Source organism: Corythoichthys intestinalis, chromosome 16 (assembly GCF_030265065.1).
Source record: "Corythoichthys intestinalis isolate RoL2023-P3 chromosome 16, ASM3026506v1, whole genome shotgun sequence".
Lineage (NCBI taxonomy): Eukaryota > Metazoa > Chordata > Actinopteri > Syngnathiformes > Syngnathidae > Corythoichthys > Corythoichthys intestinalis.
In genome coordinates, this window is record NC_080410.1 from 11,010,762 (window position 1) to 11,032,859 (window position 22,098).

General features: G+C 38.2%; 1 protein-coding gene across 1 annotated transcript; it reads right to left on the minus strand.

The window, feature by feature from the left end:
• Positions 1-1,330: 1,330 nt before the first annotated feature.
• fam20cl (family with sequence similarity 20 member C, like) lies at positions 1,331-21,734 on the minus strand. The gene is made up of 10 exons (XM_057817105.1): positions 21,265-21,734; positions 17,663-17,841; positions 15,916-15,994; positions 15,753-15,845; positions 13,802-13,917; positions 13,505-13,685; positions 5,402-5,511; positions 5,175-5,256; positions 1,848-1,907; positions 1,331-1,577 (listed from the first exon to the last, which is right to left on the minus strand). The coding sequence occupies exons 1-10, from the start codon at positions 21,732-21,734 to the stop codon at positions 1,331-1,333; spliced, it is 1,617 nt and encodes a 538-aa protein (XP_057673088.1).
• Between the last annotated feature and the right edge of the window lie 364 nt (positions 21,735-22,098).

The following is a 22,098-nucleotide window of genomic DNA, read 5'->3' on the forward strand; positions in this document are numbered from 1 at the left end:
GTTAACACTTTCCTGTGAAACACAGACTGCGTCCTGGGACCTCTCTCTCTAAGCAGCTTCTTGCTCACGTTTTTCTGGTTCTATCGTTTCCGCCAGAGTTCATTATATTTCTCACAGTTTAATTAACGTTAACGGCTTCCTTCCTTCCTTCCTTCCCTCCTTCCTTCCTTGCTTCCTTCCTTCCTTCCTTCCTTCCTTCCTTCCTTCCTTCCTTCCTTCCTTCCTTCCTTCCTTCCTTCCTTCCTTCCTTCCCCTTCCCTTCCCTTCCCTTCCTCCCTTCCCTTCCTCCCTCCCTCCCTCCCTCCCTCTCTTCCCTCCCTCCCTCCCTCCTTCCTTCCATCCGTCCTTCCATCCGTCCGTCCGTTCATTTGTATTTGTCGCTTTTCCTGGCCTGCCAGAGACTTCAGATGGAAAGTAGCCTTTGGCTAATCATGTCGTATATCTTCATGTACATGTTCATTAATATGCACTGTCCATTTTAAATAAATTAAAATAAATAACAATAAAATCCAAAGTACTCACTCTCTGAACTGAAGTCGAACTAAGCCTACTTGTGTTGAAAATAAAGAAAACTAACATAAGTCTTATTGCCTGCCTGTTTCCAAAGTCATGTTTTTCAGGCATATGGTATTGGAGCACATTCAGGTAACAGTTTTACCTTGTGTTGATTTGGAAAAGTTTGACATTTCATATGCGACTTAATAGAAAATTGCCTTAGCTGATTCAAACTGCTGGAAATAGGACTCGTCTCTTTAAGAACCTCCTCCACTCCCCCGACGGCGCTAAATAGACGTCTAGCGTTGTCAATGGCAGCCAACAAATTAACATGATGCGAAAATGTTCCAAAACTAATTGGAAGTGACCAAAAATCTTCAGGATGTGACGCATTGGAGAGCGAAGCTTCCCCACGCAATCTCTCCAAAAATTACAATTAGGTTTTGTCTTAGTACACCGTAGCTTTTGTATTCGTTCTTATTAGATAATGCAAGTGCAATGAATGGCACTGAAAGATGAGCATTCACAGCCAGTCCTACTAGCTTAGACGAATGGGATGTCCATCGTGGTCAATGGCAGGCAAATGATTTAAGGAGTCAATTTTTCAGAGAGGAAATTTATTTTGTCTTCTCTGTTTTGTATTAAAAAAAGAGCTTGCCATTCAAACAGGGTTTTGATGAGGTTTTATGTCCATCAAAACAGGTGGTTTCTTGACTTTTAAGTTATCAAAAAATAGTTGCAATAGCTTTACTAACGTTGTGTATTAAGTACATTGATAAACCTAAGAAATGATAAGTCACAAATTATTACTACTATTAATACTATTAGCTTATTTTTAGTGCTCATCTTCTTTGTAGCTTCCCAGGTCATTGAGAATGACATCTTCATGGTGCTTTTCACAGTTTTCCACCATCTGCAGGATAGTTGCTAAGCGTCTGTCCAAAGCAGCGAGGTGTGGTTCGGACAGTAGGGGAGCAACAGCTGCAAGTGGATCCTGGGCCAGCGACTGCCGCATGACATCACTCAGGCGAAAGTCTGGATAGAACAAGAGACGCAGTCGAAGGAGGGTGGAGCGACGAATCCTGTACAGGTAAAAAGAGAGCAAGTTGAAAGCACATACCAGCATTTTAATAGGATACTGTATATTCTCCTCACACGAAATCCCACTTCCTTCTTTGTAACTGTTTAAAAAAACAACAAAAAAAAGGCTAAAATTTATTGCAAACACCATACTAAACACCAACATTAAATGCAACTCCTTTAAGTATAAAAGTAAGATGCCCCAATATATTTGCTTATTTACACATTAAATGCATACTTTTTGCACCTTTAGGTTGCAAAAAAAGGTTTACCTGCAGCACTGCTTTAAGGGAGCTAAAATTGATAGTTCGTCTTGGGAGTGACGTCCAAACCTGCAAAATATTAGTCAAAGTAACATTAAGTAGCAATACATATCCAGTATTGTCAGGCCTATCTGCACATTGTGCTTATGGCCTCATCGAAGAACCATTATATTGGACAGTCCACATAACTACCGTAATTTTCGGACTATAAGGCACACCTGACTATAAGTTGCTACTAGTGTTGCACCGATACCATTTTTTGGCCCCGATACCGATACCTGGCTGTGCAGTATCGGCCGATACCGATACCATACCGATACCACCCCGATTATTTATATATATATATATTTATATATATGTGTTTTTTTTTTTTTTCCTTAATTTTTTTCCCCCAAAGAGCTACATAATTGGATGTGAAATCATTGCTATCAAGGCTTTGTCAGGCTGTTGCTTACCTTTGCAAAATAGGAAAAAGTACACTAAACCCTAGTAGACAATAGTTGAATAAACCTTCCGCTCTCAAAGGCCAAAATAGTGCTAAATTTGTGAAATTAATAAAACATGTATAATACTAGCCCAACAGTAAGAAAGTAAAAATAAATTCATACTAATAAACTCTGAATGAACTGAATAAACTTTTTTAAACCTCTCAAAGTCCAAACAGTGCAACTTTCATGAAATTATTGTCACATTCTGCTGCTGGTTAGATTGTGTTTTGTTGCTGGGCGTGGGGGCGTGGCACTTGAATCCAATGCAGGCTCGTCAACGCAGCATTTAAGCACGGGTGATCTCAGAGAAGGCTGCCGAGATATTTGCCTTGCTGATCGCTATTTGACATCTGGCACAATAATCTCGCTACATTTGCTTGTTATGCCCCTGCATTGGGTTTTTCTGTTAGTGTGCTGCTCTCGTTTGTAACCGCTGCCTATCGTCTTGGTTTGTCCGTCGACCTGCTGTCACGGACTCCTTTTGTTATTTCTACTGTCCCGCGATCGCGTGTTATTTTTTGTTTGCAATCATTAAACCCTTTTATGTATCCCCCGCTTGTTGTCTGCTTCGAGGTTCAACCTTGTTTCCGCATTTGCGGACGCTAACAATTATAAGTAATAATAATTGACCACAGCACCCCGTCTCTCCTTTTTTTCGGGAGGTGGGAGTCCCTTATTTCTATTTGTGAAAGGTGGCAACAATACTTTGGAAACACTTCCCAAATTACTGCGGCATTTCTTTCAGTAAAAGACAATAAAAGTAAAGTAGACGAAGTGAACTGACCAGAGATGGTTGCTCCGGTCCAGCGGCCTTCTTCCTCTGGATAGCAGTCCTGCTCTTGCAGGCTCAAACTCGTTGTGTTCGTTCACGTTTCGTCTTCAAATGTTTTATCAAGTTCGAGGTATTGAAACTGGCCGATTTAACTCCACATCTCCAAACTTTCAGGCCACAAATCTTGCATGCAGCCATTGATTTTAGTCGACGGGATTTCTATTTGGAAATATTTCCTGAGCGCCGCGGCGCCGCCATATTTCCTGGTTTGTTTTTCGTCCATATGAAAAAGCCCCCTTTTGATTGGTCAGGAGTGGCTATTGGCCCGCTCTCATTGGTCTGGAGCAGGCCAACAGTGATAGCTGCTTGGTGTCACGTGTCATCACACAACACAGAGACAGAGTGTAGTGAGCGCCAGGAGGAGAAAAAGGCTGTGGTCAGATGTTATAATAATGGACCGGAAAATGGTATCGGCGCCGTCTTTGTTGATACTCGCCGATACCGATACCACCATTTCGGGCCGGATCGGCGCCCCCTGCTGATACTAGTATCGGTATCGGTGCATCTTTAGTTGCTACCCACCAAATTTAACACAAAACGGCATTTATTCATAGATAAGCCGCACTGGAACATAAGCCCCAGCTGTCCTCACTGTATTATGGGATATATACACCAAAAGATCTAAACCGGTAACACTTGATTTGACAGTGGCATCATAAAATTGTCTGTATGATTAAAGACTTGTCTCCCTAAAGGGAGCAGTGATGGCTAAATGAACCACCATGAAGCTTTCAGCCAATTGGCTGAAAACCTTCATTGGTTCATAAGGCTTCATTCGGCCATCACTGCTCCCTTGAGGGAGACAGTCAACCTCTACTGCCACCTGCTATCAACACTGTTGTCGTCCAACATGCTTCGCTTGCATGTATTGCAGCGCTACAAATGTAAATAAAAATTGAAATTAATGTTCTGGACTATAACATCAATGGACTATAAGCCACAGGATTCAAAATGAGGGAAATAAAGTAGTGGGTTATCGTCCGAAAATTGCAGTATTCACCTCATTTGGCTGCCAGTGATGATGAGACTGGGAGAGGCAAATTAATATTCTTTCATTCGCCCCTCCCAGTCTAAATGGATTGGACGTCTCGTGCCGTTAATGTTATGTAATCAAAGGCTGCCAAGATTAATTGACTAATCGATTAGCAAATTAATCGTCATTTTGATAGTCAATAAACCATTTTTAATCCTTGCAGCAACAATTTCCATTGTGTCCATTTCATATTTCTTTCCATTTTTATTTCCCTTTAAAAAAAAAAAAAGTTATTATTATTATTTTTTTTTTTTTTAAGCGGGAAACAGTAATCATTTGTGTTGCACTAACACAATTTTTTGGCTCCTGTTACCTATTGCGACAACTCGCTGTATGGTATCGACTGATACCGATGCTGTATCGATACCATGTTTACCTTTTCAACTTTTTTTCTTTCTTTTAATCCTAAATTCCTGCATACTCACTTGAATATTATGTAATTTCTATCATGGCTTGCTCAGACACTGCTTAACTCATTGTCTGCCATTTGACGTCCAATCCATTTGAAGTGGGAGGGCTTGCAGTGAATTTGCTACCCTCCCACTTCCAATGCATTGGATATCTACTAGTGATAAACTAATTTAAACTCTCAGCAGAAACATGATTGGATGCCACACAATTAGCCTTCTGTCATCTTCTTGGGAAGGGTGACGAGTACTCTTTTTTTTTTTTTTTTACAGTCCCATGCATAGCTAGCGGCCATCTTAGGTAGGGCAATCTGGTTGCAATTAGCACGGGTGACATTTATTCGGTCTAAATAATGGCAATATAGTATGCCATTTGCTATGAAAGTTTAGTTACTGTATTTATATCTGCTCTTAGAAATAGTTTTCAAGCCAGCAATTCTGAATGAAGAAAATACTGGCAAATTCCAATCCTAAAATAAGTTTTTTATGTCTTTCAAATGTTATTTATTCAATGGTACTTATTGAACATGCATTCATTGTTATGTTCAGTAATTCATAAAGTTTGAGTCTACTTACGCTCTTCCGTTATCAAGATGCAGCAGGAATGCTTCATTGCCAAATTTCTCAAAAGTCTCATAGTGATGTCTGTCCATGTTGCCTTAGAAATAAAATGTAGCTCCTTAGACTCTTCTAGATACTGTACATAAGAGGATACGCTTAATTCATGCCGTGTCAGGTTTAATCATTGCTACATGACAAGGCCTTCTTGAAATTTGAGTTGTATTTAGAAAGTAGACACTTACTCATGAGGAAGTCCAATATAGCCATGTCTATAACATCCACCAGTCTGGTGCCGTGGTTGTACGGAGGGGTTTGCTTGACAGTGTCACAGTAGGTGGAGTCCTTTTCCCACCTGGCACAATACAACTTTCAACATTTTTCATAAAACAGAGCAGCAATTGTGTCTGCACGTTTGTGATTAAGTTTTGTCATAATTATGTCAACTTAAAATAATGTAATACCTACATGTGACTGTAATTTCCTGTTGGTGTTTTTTCTCTGTCAAAATTGCAAAAGTGCAAAAAGTCTCACTGCTATTTTAATCAACACCTATGCTTTAGTGTGTGTGCACATTTCCCTCAATATTGTAATAATTACATGACCTAATTACAGTACAGTAAATTAACTTCCTCTTCATTTAACTCTGCCTTTAAAAAGACAAGAGCTACTGTATATTTTACATAAGATAAAGAAAATCACAATATTTCTACTCATCCAATTCTATAACTCTATTAGCGTTTCTACAGGTATCAGCAAATCTCATTTAATGCTTTTTAATGCCCCTTTTAATGCCACGTTAAACAAATTTAATTCCCATGCCCAACTGAAGTTAGTGTCACAAACACAAATTGTAAGAAGAGCTGTCCGATAATGACCTTTTAACCGATATCCCGATATTGTTCACCTCAAAAAATCCGATGCCGATATAAAAACCGATGCCACTATATGTGGTTGTTGACTTAACATGCAATGGCTAATTGTAATGTGACGCCCCACTGGATACTTTAATAATAACAAATGTGTCAACTTAAAGGTTTTCCAATAAACATTCTGTAAAAAATAAGGGAACAACTTCAACTGAAGTTTTTTGAATCAAGTGCAAGTGCAAAGTGCCAATAAGGCCCTGCCATATCACATATGGCTCACACAGTTTCTGGCTCAAAATAAAAACAAGGGAACACAGCTTCAGCAGAGTGAATAAGGTATGTAATGAGTTTATAATTCATTATTTTTCAGTCATTTATTGTTCATTTAATTTTTGCACCATGAATGCAAATGGTATGCTCACACAACAAATCCCAAGCATTTAAGTTAAGAGACATCTAATGGGAAATAAGTGGGTCTGCTGTGCTAAGCTGTGACCAGCCCTTGAACAAAGGCACAAGGCTTTTACATTCACTTTGAACACAACATGCATATTGGCCCAAAACTGATAATGAAAAACAGATGTCAATATTATCCAATGTCATTTTTCAAATTATTTTATCAGCCGATATTATTGGCTACCTTGATAATATCGTAAAACTCCAATAAAGATTTTATTGGCCGATATTATTGGCTACCTTGATATTAACGTAAAACTCTTATAAAAGTTATGTAAAAAAAAAAAAAAAATTTTAATGCATCAAATATTTAGTTTAATGCTTTTTAAGGCCTGAATTTTGACAACATGAATTTAATGACTTTTGATGCTTTTTAATGACCCACATAAACCCTGTTTATACATAAGGTAATTCTCTATTTTGACAGCATTTTAGAACACTGTTACAATGATCAAGTAATAGTGTGAGGGCAAAGAGGTGGTAAAAGGAAAACAAGAATGTTAAGTGATAATGTTCTATTATTGACTTCAACAACTCTATACGTAGCTCTAAGTGCAAAACACAACGGCAAATTAAAAAACACAACGGCAAATCAAAAAACACAACGGCAAATCAAAAAACACAACGGCAAATTAAAAAACAAAACGCCAAATCAAAAAACACAACTGCAAATCACATAACAAAATAACAAATGAAAAAACAAAACGCCAAATCACATAACAAAAAAAAACAAATTAAAAAACACAACTGCAAATCACATAACAAAAAACAAATTAAAAAACACAACTGCAAATCACATAACAAAAAACAAATTAAAAAACAACGCCAAATTAAAAAACACAATTGCAAATCACATAACAAAAAAAACAATTTCAATTGCAAATCACATAACAAAAAAAACAATTTCAAAAACGCAACGCCAAATTAAAAAACACAATTGCAAATCACAAAACAAAAAAACAAAAAACACAACGACAAATCACATAACAAAATAACATTAAGAAAAACACAACAACAAATCCGAAATGAAATTACATTTTATGCAACCGGAAAAGGTAGGGACCAGTCAAAATGTTAACTCATCGCTGATTGGACGAATCCACCGGAAAGCGTAGTACTGATGAAGAAGGAAGTTTCTCCGCTTCTGGCGTGGAATTTCAAAATGAGCCTTACCGAAGATGCGAACATGGCTGCCGCTATAAAAGAATATTTTTTTTCGGGGCATACGTATGAAAACCTATTGGACATACTCGCAAAAGGTTTGTGAGACGCACGCACCACTCCATGGGGCCAAATTACATCAGGCACGTGGATGGCTACGATAAACTTAAACCCTTTGGCCTGGCTCTGGGTGTATGGATTCTCGAGAATAATGTGGCTGGCTTGTGGCACAACAAACAACAATCTGTCTGTAATCGCGTGCAATTATATTAATTGCGTCACGGGTCTTTGTGCCATCCCAATGAGAATGCGAACAGACCTCGGAACGGAAAATGGGACAATCGCAGCAATACAGTGTGCCCTCCGTCAACGCCATTTATGCCGGCTCGTCCACCCACCGTTATGGATCATCAATCGGCAATCAGCAGATTAAATCCTGGTGGTCGTTGTTCAGAAGGTGAGTGTGTATATGAGAAGAACACAGCATTTTAAACAAAATTGTGTATACCAAAAGCGAGTCATTCAAATTATAATCTTTTTTTTTTTTTTTTTAAATGGCCACATAAAATCTTATGTATCCCCAGGTCTCAGTTTTGGATAGACTTCTTTGGAGACCTGAGAGACTATGGAAATTTCAGTGGAAGCCACGAACTGCCTGCTAGGATTTTGCTTCAGTGGTGGTGTACAAAAAGACCTGGATGAACGCAAGGACCACTGGAACAAGCACAGGATTCGTCCAAGCGGTCTTGCATCTTGTCCTGTAGAGATATCAAATGAACTATCTCTTGCCCCATAGGTAATTGTTTCATGTTGAATTGTATCACATTTTACGTCATAAAATATACACATTATTAGTCTATCAAAGTGCGTGAATTGTATACATGGGTAAAGCAACTTAAGAATAAGTGCTCTCTATCAGTTTACTATTCCATCACCTGATAAGCAATTATTTGGGACTCTGAAATATATCGAAGTACAGTTAAATGATTCCATCAGAACTGATTTTCCAAACAAAATGGGGGAAATGCTGTCAATTTAAACTCATTTAGTAGTGATGTCTGAGATTGAAGTCTAATTTGATCTGTGTAAGGAAACCTTAATCATATTTTCTCATTTTGCATATATGATTCCAGAGACGGTGGATTTCCTGTTGGGAGGGAACTGGATGTGTTTCTTGAGGCAAGGCAAACCGTAGGCTTGTGCAACGACACAAATATTGAAGAATACCTACAGCACGCTGCTCAGCAAAATTGACTACAGCGGCCACAGGACTGGAAGTCACCCAAAGAATTGTATTTTACTCTGAAGGAAATAGCTGGGTTGTAGTATTTTTGAAACTCGCTCATAATATGTGACTTTTCTTTCCTCACAATAAACTGGCTATGTTAAAATTTTACCTGGTACTTATTATGAAACCCAAAAAGTTAAGCACAAAGAATTTTAAATTTTTGGCCACTTCCGAGTAAATGTATTCACCCTGGTCTTTAAATTATTGTCCTCATGGCACTGTATTGTAGTCAGTGCATTTAGTAGTTAATTTCTGTATGTATTGGCTGACTTGAAAATGTACTGTTAATGAATACCATTTTCCAGTACATGCATAGCAACATTGAATGTTTAAAAACATACTAGAAAAATGAGTTAAAAATTAAGTCTGGCTCTCTCAATGAAAACCTTATTAAAGATTTAACATTTACCTAAAAAATCATGAGAAAAAAATAACGCTAGGTGCTTCTCCGAACTTTAGGACCAGTTTCTGCCAAAATTTGCTACATTGGCGAAACGTTCTACAGGAGTCGAATTTGACACCCAAAGTACTACCTTGCGCTCTCAACTTTTGTTCAGATGCATACAGGCAGAACGTACTAAAAAAATGCCTTAAGAAAACAAATGTAGTAATAAGAACAGTTTAAATATGCTACGTGACTAATGTGGTCAACTGCATCAAAGCTGACACAGAAAAACACGTATGAAAGGGTAATACATGCAAAAAGTATTTTTGAGGCAATGAAAAGGTACTAAAAAAGAAAAATAGTGTTTACTCGCCACTTCTAACCGATGTGTGCATACGTGCCAATGCTTGCGCAAGCGCGCTGAGCATTGTGTAGGACGTTTCGCCGCGTAGTAAGGAATCGCTGAACACAGGTGCATCCACACGCATGCGCACATCGGTTAGAAGTGGCAAGAACTCACTATTTTTGTTTTTATTTAGTTATTTAGAACCTTTTCACTGCCTCAAAGATACTTTTTGCATGTATTACCCTCTCATATGTTTAACCATTGTTTTTTTTGTGTTAGTTTTGAAGCAGTTGACCACATTAGTCACGTAGCGTATTTGAACCGTCCTTATTTGATATAACTACATTTAAGTATTTTCTGCAGGTATTTTTTTAGTACGTTATTCCTGTATGCATCTAAACAAAACAAGTTTAGAGCGCACGGTAGTACTTTGGGTGTCAAATTCGACTAATGTAGCACGTTTCGCCGATGTAGCAGATTTTGGCAGAACACCGGTCAACAGTACCTGGTGAGAACTGGCTTACTAATAAACAGAATAACATACACTAAACAGACAAGGCCACATTTGAGTCCACAACCTCAGAACTCTTAAGGTGCAGGGGGTTACTACTTGGCTAACATGCAGTAGTGCAAAAAGACTTAGACAAATCCTAAACTCTGAGTGCCATTGACAATGATAGACGTAGAACCACGTGGCTCTTTTCATACTTCTGCTGTGAATTTTAATATCACCAGCAGACATATAATCCATTTAGAATAGGTGGGGTGACAGAATGAACATCCATTCCTTTGCTAACCCTCCCCTTTCAATAGATTTGACATCTAGCGTCGTCAATGGCAATTGTTACTTTAAAATTTGATAGGATGTTTCTCAAAACGTCATACAAAAAACATTGTAAATACAGTACATTAAAAACACCCAAATCCAGGTGAATTCTGGATTCCAAAGTCCACGTTTTTCTTGAAGACACCATATGTGTCTAAAATAAAGCTGACAATGTTTTGGAACAAGTGTTGGCGAGTGGAACCGTGAGTGTCAAGAACTCGATGCGTGGAAGGGGCTGGTGGAAATGCTGCAAACCCTGTAGTGAACATCAGAACTTCTTCCAGGGAAACGGCTGCAACTTTCTCTGAAATAAGAAAGGCAACAATGCAGTAGATCATTTGATTGGCATGCATTACGCAATGCTTTTATTCCCAAAATGAAAGTGTATAATTAGGACGTCAAGGAAATCTTATTAAGGCCTGGTAACCGAATGAATAATGTTAGCTTTCTCCGGTAAACGTATGTATCGTTTTACAGAGAGAAAGAAAGTCATACTGCACTGTTTTACTTACTCGAAGGACGTTCTGCGTCATTGACATTAGAAACTTCTCGAAGCCTCTTGCCACAGCCGCTGCAAAAATTAGGTGAAGGTTCCACCAACTGCTTTCCACAGGTCTGGCAATGCATTATACTTCAAGAATTCAGTTGTGTTTTACATATTTTTGGCCAAATGTTGAACTTCAACCAAAAGCGAGCAGTAACTATCTCTGCTGGTAGGCGCCGTCTTGCAGTCGAGTCTTCCGTCTCGTCCAATCAACGATGAGTGTACTGTTTCCAGTGGATTCGTCCAATCAGCGATGAGTTAACATTTTGACTGGTCCCTACCTTTTCCAGTTGCATAAAATGTAATTTCATTTCGGATTTGTCGTTGTGTTTTTCGTTGTGTTTTTTAATTAGTTTTTTTGTTTTGTGATTTGCAATTGTGTTTTTTAATTTGGCGTTGTGTTTTTGAATTAGTTTTTTTGTTATGTGATTTGCAATTGTGTTTTTTAATTTGGCGTTGTGTTTTTTAATTTGTTTTTTGTTATGTGATTTGCTGTTGTGTTTTTTAATTTGTTTTTTTGTTATGTGATTTGCAGTTGTGTTTTTTAATTTGTTTTTTTTGTTATGTGATTTGGCGTTTTGTTTTTTCATTTGTTATTTTGTTATGTGATTTGCAGTTGTGTTTTTTGATTTGGCGTTTTGTTTTTTAATTTGCCGTTGTGTTTTTTAATTTGCCGTTGTGTTTTGCACTTCAGGGCCACCGTAGCATAGGGACGGTACGGACATAACACTACCAACTTTTCAGAATGCTCAAATTATCCCCACAAACTTTTAAGCAGCCTTATTTGCATTATGTAATGACTTCAGTCACATAGGTCATTTAGATTGTCTTCCCATATGTTGTAAGGATAGAATTGACCCTACCTTTACTAGGTGAATTACAGTGCAGTACTTTTATTATGCTCAGACTTACATTGACCCCTTTTCACTTGCTGAATGTACCAGTCCATTTTCTCCCCTCAAACGCACATTTGATTGGCTGATGACTTGCCCCCCCCACCCCCCACACACACACACAATCACTGCCCCCCGACACAAATACAACATGCTGCCTCCTCAGCAGACCGTTCGAAGACGAGGAATGTTACAAGTTGTTTTCCGCTAGCAGCAGCCACTGTAAGTAATGTCAATGATGTGAAGGTGAGGAACATACCTCTAATTTTGGTTAGAGGTGTGGTTTGAGAGAAATATCCTCCTGGATGTTTTCTACTGTTAACGTTAATTAAACTGTAAGAATTGCAGTGTACCAAGGTTTACCCCCTTCTCCCCAGTTTTTATATTTTAATTTTATTTATGTTGTCTTAAAGCAGTTCAAAGGAGCTTTCATATTTTGTTGAGTTTGGCTGTGCTTGTGGACAAAAGCAGTAGTGTTTTACCTGAAGGAAGGCTCTGTTTTTATTCATTTTTGTTATTCCCTGACTAGGAAGTTTTTTGTTGTATTTAATTTATTTAGACAGATGATTTTGAGTGGTATTAAGACAAATGTTTATTTTTTTCCATTCCTGGATACTCAAGAGATGATTAACAAGTTTGTATTTCTTGTGTATGTTAATATAATTTGTATTCAAATAATCCAGTTTAAATTTACTGATAAAATCCAGACATATATTCTGGAAGTTTTCAAAATGTTTCTTTAGGAGTTTTTGAAAACAAACTTGTTCAAAACATTATTTGAAAAGATTTTTTTTCTTGATTTAGGCAAAAAATGACCAACTTTAAGATGTATGGGGTTAATAAGAACGGATAGGAATATTTACTAAAAGTAAGTGGAAGAATCTAACGCAAGAATCTGTTAACTAGCCTTTAACACTCAAAACAAGATGGAGAAAATTGTTTGACTAGATTTAAGAAAAATTGTCAGATTAAGACGTTATACATAAATTTGCAGTGTGAAAGTTAGGGTTAGGTAGGGTTAGTGAACAGATTTATTTTTTATTAATCATTTAGCCTATCAATTAATTAGGTTCTTATTGGTGAGAAATGTAGCCCTGACCGCCGTTCACCCAATCTTTTTGGTCTTATTAAGGTCCCGTCCCCAGCAAAAAGTTACATGCTGGTTATGCTGTTATATAATCCCTACCAATATTGAAACCAAACCTACGCCCTTGCTTTTCATACTTATAAAACAGTTTTTCCCAACCACTGTTCTGTGGCACAGTGTGCCATGAGAGATGATTGATCCAAAAAACAAATGGTGTTGTGGTACATTCAACTGACTTTGAGGTAGGTATTACTTTAGTCTACACTCAGTCAGTCTGAATGTGGCAGAGCACGGAAGACTTGGATAATATCTCCAAACGTGTTCGTATTTACAAATAATAATATGTCCTATACCAAGTAATATTCACATATTGTGTGCCTTCTGACTGCCAGCGAAAAAATTAACAGATCTAGATTTTACACTGTTGAAATTATAGGTGGATTTGTGCGCCAGTGTGATAATTGTAGTCATCTGACACAGATGGAGTACTAACTGGGCCAGTTTGGTGCGGCTGTAGGATCGTTTCCATGGTGACCTCCACGACCTGCGAGGAGCAAGGCTGAGTTCAGGTAACATGGCCGCCAAGGACACTTCAAGTAAGTGTGGTTGGCCACACAGTGGATGCTCTGTTGAGCAGTAGTAGTCACACTGACCATAGAAACACACATTCCCCGCTGGAGAAGGGGGGCGGGGGGGGGTTGGGTGCAGAGAGATACATCTTAGTGATAAGACATTAGTGTCTATCGTGAAAGATGTAATAGTGTAACAAAATCCCACAGCAGGAGCATACCAGGGGAAGTGAAGAAGGTGCGAGACAGCTTGCGGTCAGTAGTAATCTCTCTGATCTCACTGGTGACATTGATGAGACGACCGACCACTGGGGGGATTCTGTTGAAGCCCAGTAGTCTGAGACACAGAGCAGCACAGAGAATGAAAAAAGCTCTTTGAAAAAGCACAAATCTCCATTGAGCCAGAACACTTATGATACAGTATGTCCTGTAGGTGGCAGTTGTCTGCCGTCGAATGTTTCACATTAACATTTTCTACATTATTTATTTATTATACATAGTCTAACTCTAAACTACTTTAATGCTTTCCATTTTTTTACTGAAAAATAGAGCAGAGCCTCTGAGTAGAAAACAATGTTTTAAAATGTACAAATTTCCCCTAAAGAAACAATGGAAATACAAATGATCTGCATGAACCAGGGGTGGGATTGTTGCCATTATCAAATTGATATTTCATTTGACATTATTAACCCCTTGGTGCCTGAATATACAGTTAACAAATATACATAAAAAAGCATTGGGGGAATACCGTACATAAGCACATGAAAATAAATCAAACCATCTCTAAAATATGCCATATTTCATATTTTTCTGTAAATTGTTGTTGGAATGGAAAGATAAAACATAAGACAGATATATACATTCAACTTACTGTACATAAGGACTGTATTTGTTTATTATAACAATAAATCAACAAGATGGCATTATCATTATTAACATTCTTTCTGTTAAAAGGATCCACGGATAGAAAGACTTGTAGTTCTTAAAAGATAAATGTTAGTACAAGTTATGATAATTTTGTATTTAAGACCCCTCCTAATGTTTTCGTTTGAATAAAATTTGTAAAATTTTCACTCAAAAAATAAACTAGTAACTCGTCATTGCTGACGTCGCCGAGCGGTGACGTCAACAATGGCACACATGGGGGCTCCCTGCCGTTCTTCCACAGTGTCTATAACTAGGTAAAGTAGTGATTGAAATACACCACAAGGTGTCAATGGTCAGTTTTAAATTACCTAGAAATCAAGCCAATGAGTGTGTTTTGTCCCTTGACGGACACCGTAGTTCCCTGTTTACTGGTCTATCCATTGTACTTCAAGGTCATATGAGTGCTGGCTTCACAACGTACGAGACCTCTGATAGTTTGTATATTGTGACTAAATATTGCCATCCAGTGTATTTGTTGAACAAAATATTTGAATAGAGTTTGACCAAAGTCTGAGTAAGTTTTATGCGTATTTTGCATAGCTATTTTGATTGGGAATGCTAGTTCTTTGCATTGTTGTTTAACTGTGTGAGAATAGGGCCTCAGTGATACAGATTGAAGCGCTTTTCTTTTTGTGAACATTATTTTTTTGAGAAATAGGAATATTATTTTTGTTGTGCTTTCACTAAATGATACTTATGTTTGTTCTGAAGGAGTTGCCGAAGCTTAACGGCACGGTCCAATGAACGCCTGTGTCCACTTGCCTTTCTCTGCCTCTTAGCTCTCAATGTGCAAAAAACTGCGTCATTGTAATCTGCTTGAGGCAATGCATGAGCGGGTCATTCCGCGTATGCGTTAAATGCGTCAAATATTTTAAGATGATTATAATTTTAAAAATTAATTAACGCGATAAATTTGACAACACCAATATCTATATTTAACTGTGTATACTTACTGGATTAGAGGTCGACCAATATAACGGCAGGCCAATATACCGGCTGGCCAATGAATAGATTGAACGTCTACTTGTGACAAATTCATTTCAATTCAGAGCAAAAGGATTCAGGCATCAAGCGGTTAATGGCAGTGGTTGGAATTCACAAAGATACTTTAAATCAGAAAGTTAACACAAGGTCTTCGCAGCATGGCCTCTACTCTTTAATACAAGTGTGAGGAAATTTCTTAAGTTATTTTCTTTTCATTTCACAATACAGTTAAAGCTTTTAAGGGAAATGCTTTCTTGGTACCTGTCAAGATGAAAAGCTGAGATCTCCGCGTTGTGTCTTTCAAAGTCAGAGAAGTAAAAGAGGTTCACATCCGTCTCTTCGTCTCTGGACTGTCTAGATAAGAAAGACACTCGTGCTGAATTGAATGTGGTGTAGCATTAGCGTCATGGCACACCGATCTTACTTCCTAGGTTTGAGCAGAGCTTGTCCGTGGTTTGGAAATGACATTAGCAGTTTGAGCTGTGTACCCCCTGACTTTTGAACTAAAAGATGACAAAAAAAGAAACATACCTTTCATATGGTACAATAAAAATATATAATAATTCAAAAAAATAACTTAACTCATTTGAATTAAGTAAGTGAAAAATCCGAATTTAGTAAGTAGTCTAGTTTGCAAATCAAGACACTTTTGTATTTTCCAGAAAACAAGTTTAACTCGCAATTGATTTTTTTCTACACAAAGGTGCAGATTTCAGGAAATACAATCACTTTGGGTGAGGAACACTCAACAAGGGTAGTATTCTTATAAATTAGGAAGAAAAAAAAAACTAACTCTGCTAATATAATTTTCATCACATTTTGTTATCTTATTAATATTGAATATAAATAATACCTCTTCTTCAATCCACAGGATCTTGTGATATGAAAAAATGAGATATTGTACATAACTTCACATAATGTTTTTTTTTTTTTTTAATGAATTGTACAGAAAAAGTCGAAAAATAATTCATCTTGGTCACATTTTATACAGTATATCATGAAAAGCAGGCTGTCATTACATTAGGAGAGTGTACATTTTATATTTAGCTGGATTATCTTGGTCTATCTGTTGGGGAGTTCTGTGAGAGAAAGGCACTGGCAAAACAGCAGAAAATCAGCCTGTATCTGCAATTTTCACAGCGTTATACACTTCTCAATATATAATTTACTGTATTCTGCACTGTGCTGAAAGTCTGAGCAGGCTGTCTGAAACCAACAAACACAAAACAAGCTTCTTTATGTATGAGTTCATCCCGAATGTACCAAGTCATGAAAATGTGCCTGAGGTGTGTATCTTTGTGTACCATGTGCAATGCATTTCTGTAAGTGATATCCAACACTATCTATGACAATTCTTTTAATTCCTTCCAGATGGTACAATGTGAAATAATTTAATAGTCCTTCTTCAAAAACAGTATAAGTGACTCTACAGGTAATTGTGCTTAGTGACGTGACACAGGTCATAAATTTCCATCTTTTAAATTTGTCAACAAAAGTTTCGACATGTATTCATGTGTATTCAATTTTTTAATGAAAAATCTCCAGAGTTCCCTGCTCTCAATGTAAACTTTGGCACAGTTTACGGTCTTCATTAGGCTAAGAAAAGAAAAAAAAAAAAAAAAAAACAGTGATTACCTTGCCTTGCCTTGCCTTGGGGTCTCTCAAAGACTATACTCACTTTTATAAAGGGATCTGAGTGGAAATGAACTAAGAAGCATGGTGGGGACTTTGTTTTTCTCTTTAACTAAGAAGAAAGTGAATTATCATAATTAGATGAAAACTAGGCACTACTGGGACCATCGTGGTTAACAGCTAGGTCAGCTGCTAAATTTATTCTTGCCTTGTTGAGCAATGCAGCTTCCTCAAGTGAAGTGCTGAATTCTGTCTGTCGGCTATTAATCCCAAACAGACAACTCGATGTTTAATACTAAATTTACTAAACTTTAAAACTTTAGATGAATTTACCTAACCTGATGGTATGTCATGTTTAAAATATCACTACTCTCATGAGCAATCCCCGCATTAATTCAATTATTTTGGCTCACTAGCATGCAGAATGTTTCCTTGTCTGTCAAATATGCATTTCATACAGTATAATCGGTGTCTTCACTATGCCGCTTATTCTCGTTCTGCCCTCTCACCTATTATTACTGCACCACTTTTTTCCTCACCTGCTCCAAGAATGCGTTGCGTTGCCAAGTAATGAATCAGCTTTGACACAGATAGGTCCTTTCTGTTATACAGTTCTCGCCGAGTTATTCCTAAGTGGAAACGCAACCAAGGTGGGTGTGTCTCTGTGTCGCTTGTCCAAGAGACTTTGTCGTACCCTTCCTCTTGACTCGAACTCTGCCTATAAGGGAGACATTGGAAGGTGAGACATTGCCCAATATACAGTACATTACCTTAAAGACCCTGTAAAGTGAATAGCGTACTGCACGAATGCTGTTTTTAGACAGTGACGTCGCCATCGTAACGCGGAAGTTGGTCATTATAGACACGCCCTCGCATACAATCCATTTTATTTCTGCTTGTTTTCTCCGGTAACCTTTCAAAGAAGAACATGCCGAGTAATCACCACTGCTATGGAACTTGTAGAAATGACTCTAGACATTATGACATATGAATGATGTTTTCTTCATACGTTTCCCAAAACCAAAAACTCAGAGGAAAAAATGTGAAGAATGGATCAACTTGCGTGGACGTCCAAAAGACCAGTTTAACGTCAACAAGGTGAAGCCATTCACATTTCATATGCAGTAAATATTTTGTTGGAGGCCATGGTCCTACAGAGGGTGAAGAGGTAAGCCATTTTGATATCTTTACTTATTCTTAACGTGGCGTTTTGCCGTGCTGCTTCTGTCTGACAATGAATGACCTGAAAAAAAATAAAATAGTATCTGACTGCCACTGTTGTTACCTTTTCTGTTGTAAAAAACAGCTTTAGTAAGGGGGAAGTGTAAATAAATTATAGAATTAAGATTTGTTATTGAAAAAATTAAAAGTGTTCGTTGGCCACTGTTGTTACCTTTTCTGTTGTAAAAAACAGCTTTAGTAAGGGGGAAGTGTAAATAAATTATAGAATTAAGATTTGTTATTGAAAAAATTAAAAGTGTTCGTTGGCTGTCACTGAGTAGCATTTGCGATCACTACACAAAAATAGCAATGTAAATTGTCCCCAAGAATGGTCAGAGACGTAAGTCAACCAGAGGATATAATATACAAGAAAGACAGGGCATATGGTGGTGAAGGATAGATGATTAAAAACAGGAAAATGTCATTGTCAGTGGCGTAGGCCTAAGGCAATGTACACAAGAAAAAGGTGTCGATAAAAAAAGCTACCGCTGGATCAGGTCGGCTCTTTTTCCCGTCTTTTTCAGCCCTCGAAACTCAAGCCATCTCTTTAACTGAACATTTGCATGTTCTTCCACATCTTTACCAGTGAATTTGGCACCAGGGATATCATTTTCGGACAGAATCAGTAGGTCTAGCTCAGTAAACATCTCATTCGTACACTATTTCCATGCATTTACTATTAGGGACAAACGGGAGGTTGACCCTCCTAGCAACAATTGCTAACGTCATGAATATTAATGGGCAAAAGTGACATGTTGCTTGCGGTACGCCATTGAAATACTTTGTACTGAATATATTATAATGTACATGTTTTGAATTGCTGCTGAAGAAATGCTAGGACTGAGAACAAATAAATTGAACTCTCTAATGACAATAACCTATTTAAACAGTGAGGGTTGAACTCACTGGCTGCCATTGACAGCTATACCTGAACCAGAGCTACCTTACAAATTAGCTGTTTTTACATTGACCACACAGTAACTATTACATAGTGACACTGACAACACTCAAAGAAACAAATCAACAACCTGACTACTATCCTATCATCTTTACTTTTATTTGATAAACTAACAGCTCAATCATATATTACATGGACTAGGGATATGCGCGACTAGTCGTTTAATTGTTTTACCAGCCTACTCATAATTAAACGTTTCGCATTTTACTAGTTGGTTAAACGCAGCATCATGCATCTTGAGCCCTTTTGAGACATACGCTGAACCCCAGTTAAGTCCCGGGATTTAAACGGCTAGCCCTTATGTCTGACAGCAATTTCCCGGGTCGACTGACACGCAGATGACACGGACATTAACTGAGTCGTGTCTTAGTAAAATGTCCGGGACTACACCGGGATGCGTCATGCATGAAAGCAGCTAGGTAATTCCCCAGTCCCAGTATGAAGGCTGATGAGTTAAATACCATGGCAGGCCAATTGCCATTTCCTCTTTCTTCGCAGTAGGATGAAAAGCAGTCAACAAACATCGCACTTATCAACATGGCAAACTGAAAAGATTTTTTTTTTTTAAACCTGTCAGGTTCAGCTGCTTGACACAGACAATGGGGGTCTGTGTGTTTTAATGTACCACATGGGAGTATGATATAGTCCCATTGTGATGATTATTCATTGTGTTTCGTTTATTAGCACAAAGCAGCGAGCAGGAAGGGGTGATGGGTGGACAGAAAGGTAAATATAAAAGGAGAGAGAGAGACAGACGAGAAGAACAAACAACAACAAGAAATACATTCAACGCCTACAATAACTATGAATATGGTAGTGCTATCGATAGCTAATTGTATTTCCGGTTGACACCATGTGGGGGGGGGGATTCATGACCAAGGAGAAACAGGAGGGGGAGAGGGTCAGAAAGAGATGTGATCATACACATCATACACAAATAAGCAATGTGAAATGTAAAACCCAGTATTAAGTAAATCACTTGTGTGTATATGTTGACATTCTATTCTATGCTGCCTGATCATGAATCCTGGCACCGATAGTTTCTCTACTTGAGTGTTTCTAATTGCACCCAGTCATGCGTGAATCCCATCAGATGTCTGATAGTCCTGCAGACAAGTGGAAATGCTGCTTGCGGGCCAAGGGCGCAACTTTGGCAATGTGTGGTTATTTTGTTGCCAATGCAGACCCAAAATTATATAATGTCCGGGTTATAAAATCCGTTTCCTCGCCTTTCACGCACAGAGAATGCCGAGTGGCCAACATAGGACCCGGGTAAGTCCCGGTTCCTCTTTCCATGTCTGAAAGCCATGAGACGGGTAAATCCCGTGTCACATTACACAGAAATTTAGCAGGATATAAGTCTGAAAGGGGCTTTGGTCTTCGTGCCTCTGCCTCTTTGTAAACAGGCTGAGCAGCCAGGGAGCGAAATAACCCCCCCCCCCCCGACCCGACACACACACACGCATACACGTAGGAGGAAGCAGGGACACAAAGTTTGGGGAGGTTTTGGCGAACGTATCAGAAATGTATTTCTCTTTCAATTGTTTACCTTTATTCAGTCAGTTTTTGTTACAGCAGTAGAATTTAAACAAACAACTTGTCCTGATTCTTTGGGCTAAAATAGCTCGCAATTTCACAAAATGTTTGCATTTTAAACTTTTTATTTAGTATGTGTATCAAATTGTGAGTTTTTTGCTTATAGACTAGTCGACTAGTCATAAATAAAACCTCATGCAGACTAGTTGGCAGGGAAATTAGTCGAAATTCCCATGCCTAACATGGACAGTAAGTGTTTGCCATGGGAGAGATAAAAGTGGTAGTCTCTGACATAGGAATAAAAAGACATAGTAGGCCACCAAACACTTCGGTTGCTTACATAACAGCAAAAGTCCAGCACTCTGTTTTACTGTCATACAATGCCTGTTTGTCATATCAGATGAACGTTTTCCAAAATGCACTCACCACTGACTGTCACTATTGATGCCCCCTTCCTTGTCATCACCAGTGTCCTCGTTTTTCTTCACTCTTAACAGCCAGTCATCCTCCAGCAGCTCTGCTTCTGGCAGGTTGTACAGCGGGTGTTTGAAAAGTGCCTCCAGCTTCGAGGCCTCCTCGATGACTCGATTTACTTTTCCAGTGCCAATCATTTTCTTCTCTGTGCCAATGGTATCAGGCAATCCAGTCACATTGGATTTGTAAAATTTGTCATTCGGGGAACTTATTGATAGTTTATCTGAAGAGGAGGACAACGACTGATGCATCTTGGTATCTTTTCTTTGATTCAAGGAAGAGGAAGATAAGGTTGGAAGGACACATGCTGTTTGGAGCACAGTGAGACAAAAGACTGCTAGAATGACATGAAGAGCAAGGGACAGAAAGGCCAGGCAAAGATAGATAGAGCGAGTGGATGGACCAAGGTACCGTCTCACCATGCTGGAAAATAAGAGCAGAAGGAGAGATACTTGAAAACCAAATAGGCTCATGAACCCTGCCTACTTCAAACCTAATCACGATGAAAGATTTTATTGTTTTTCTTTATCCGTGTGTCTGATTAAATTTATTTTTTCCCATCTACTTTTTCTGATTTATATTGGAAGCTCCATATGGAATTGGTCGGAGCTACCACAGCAGATTTTCACCCACAGTACTTAAAGAAACACTACAATATTTGAACCTTAAACATCTCCTGATTGTGAGAATTGTCTCTGTTGTTGCCATGGCGACACATCTATTTCAGTGGTCTGGATTTATCATGGACTCGCCCAGCAAACTCTAATGTTACATGTACAATAAATA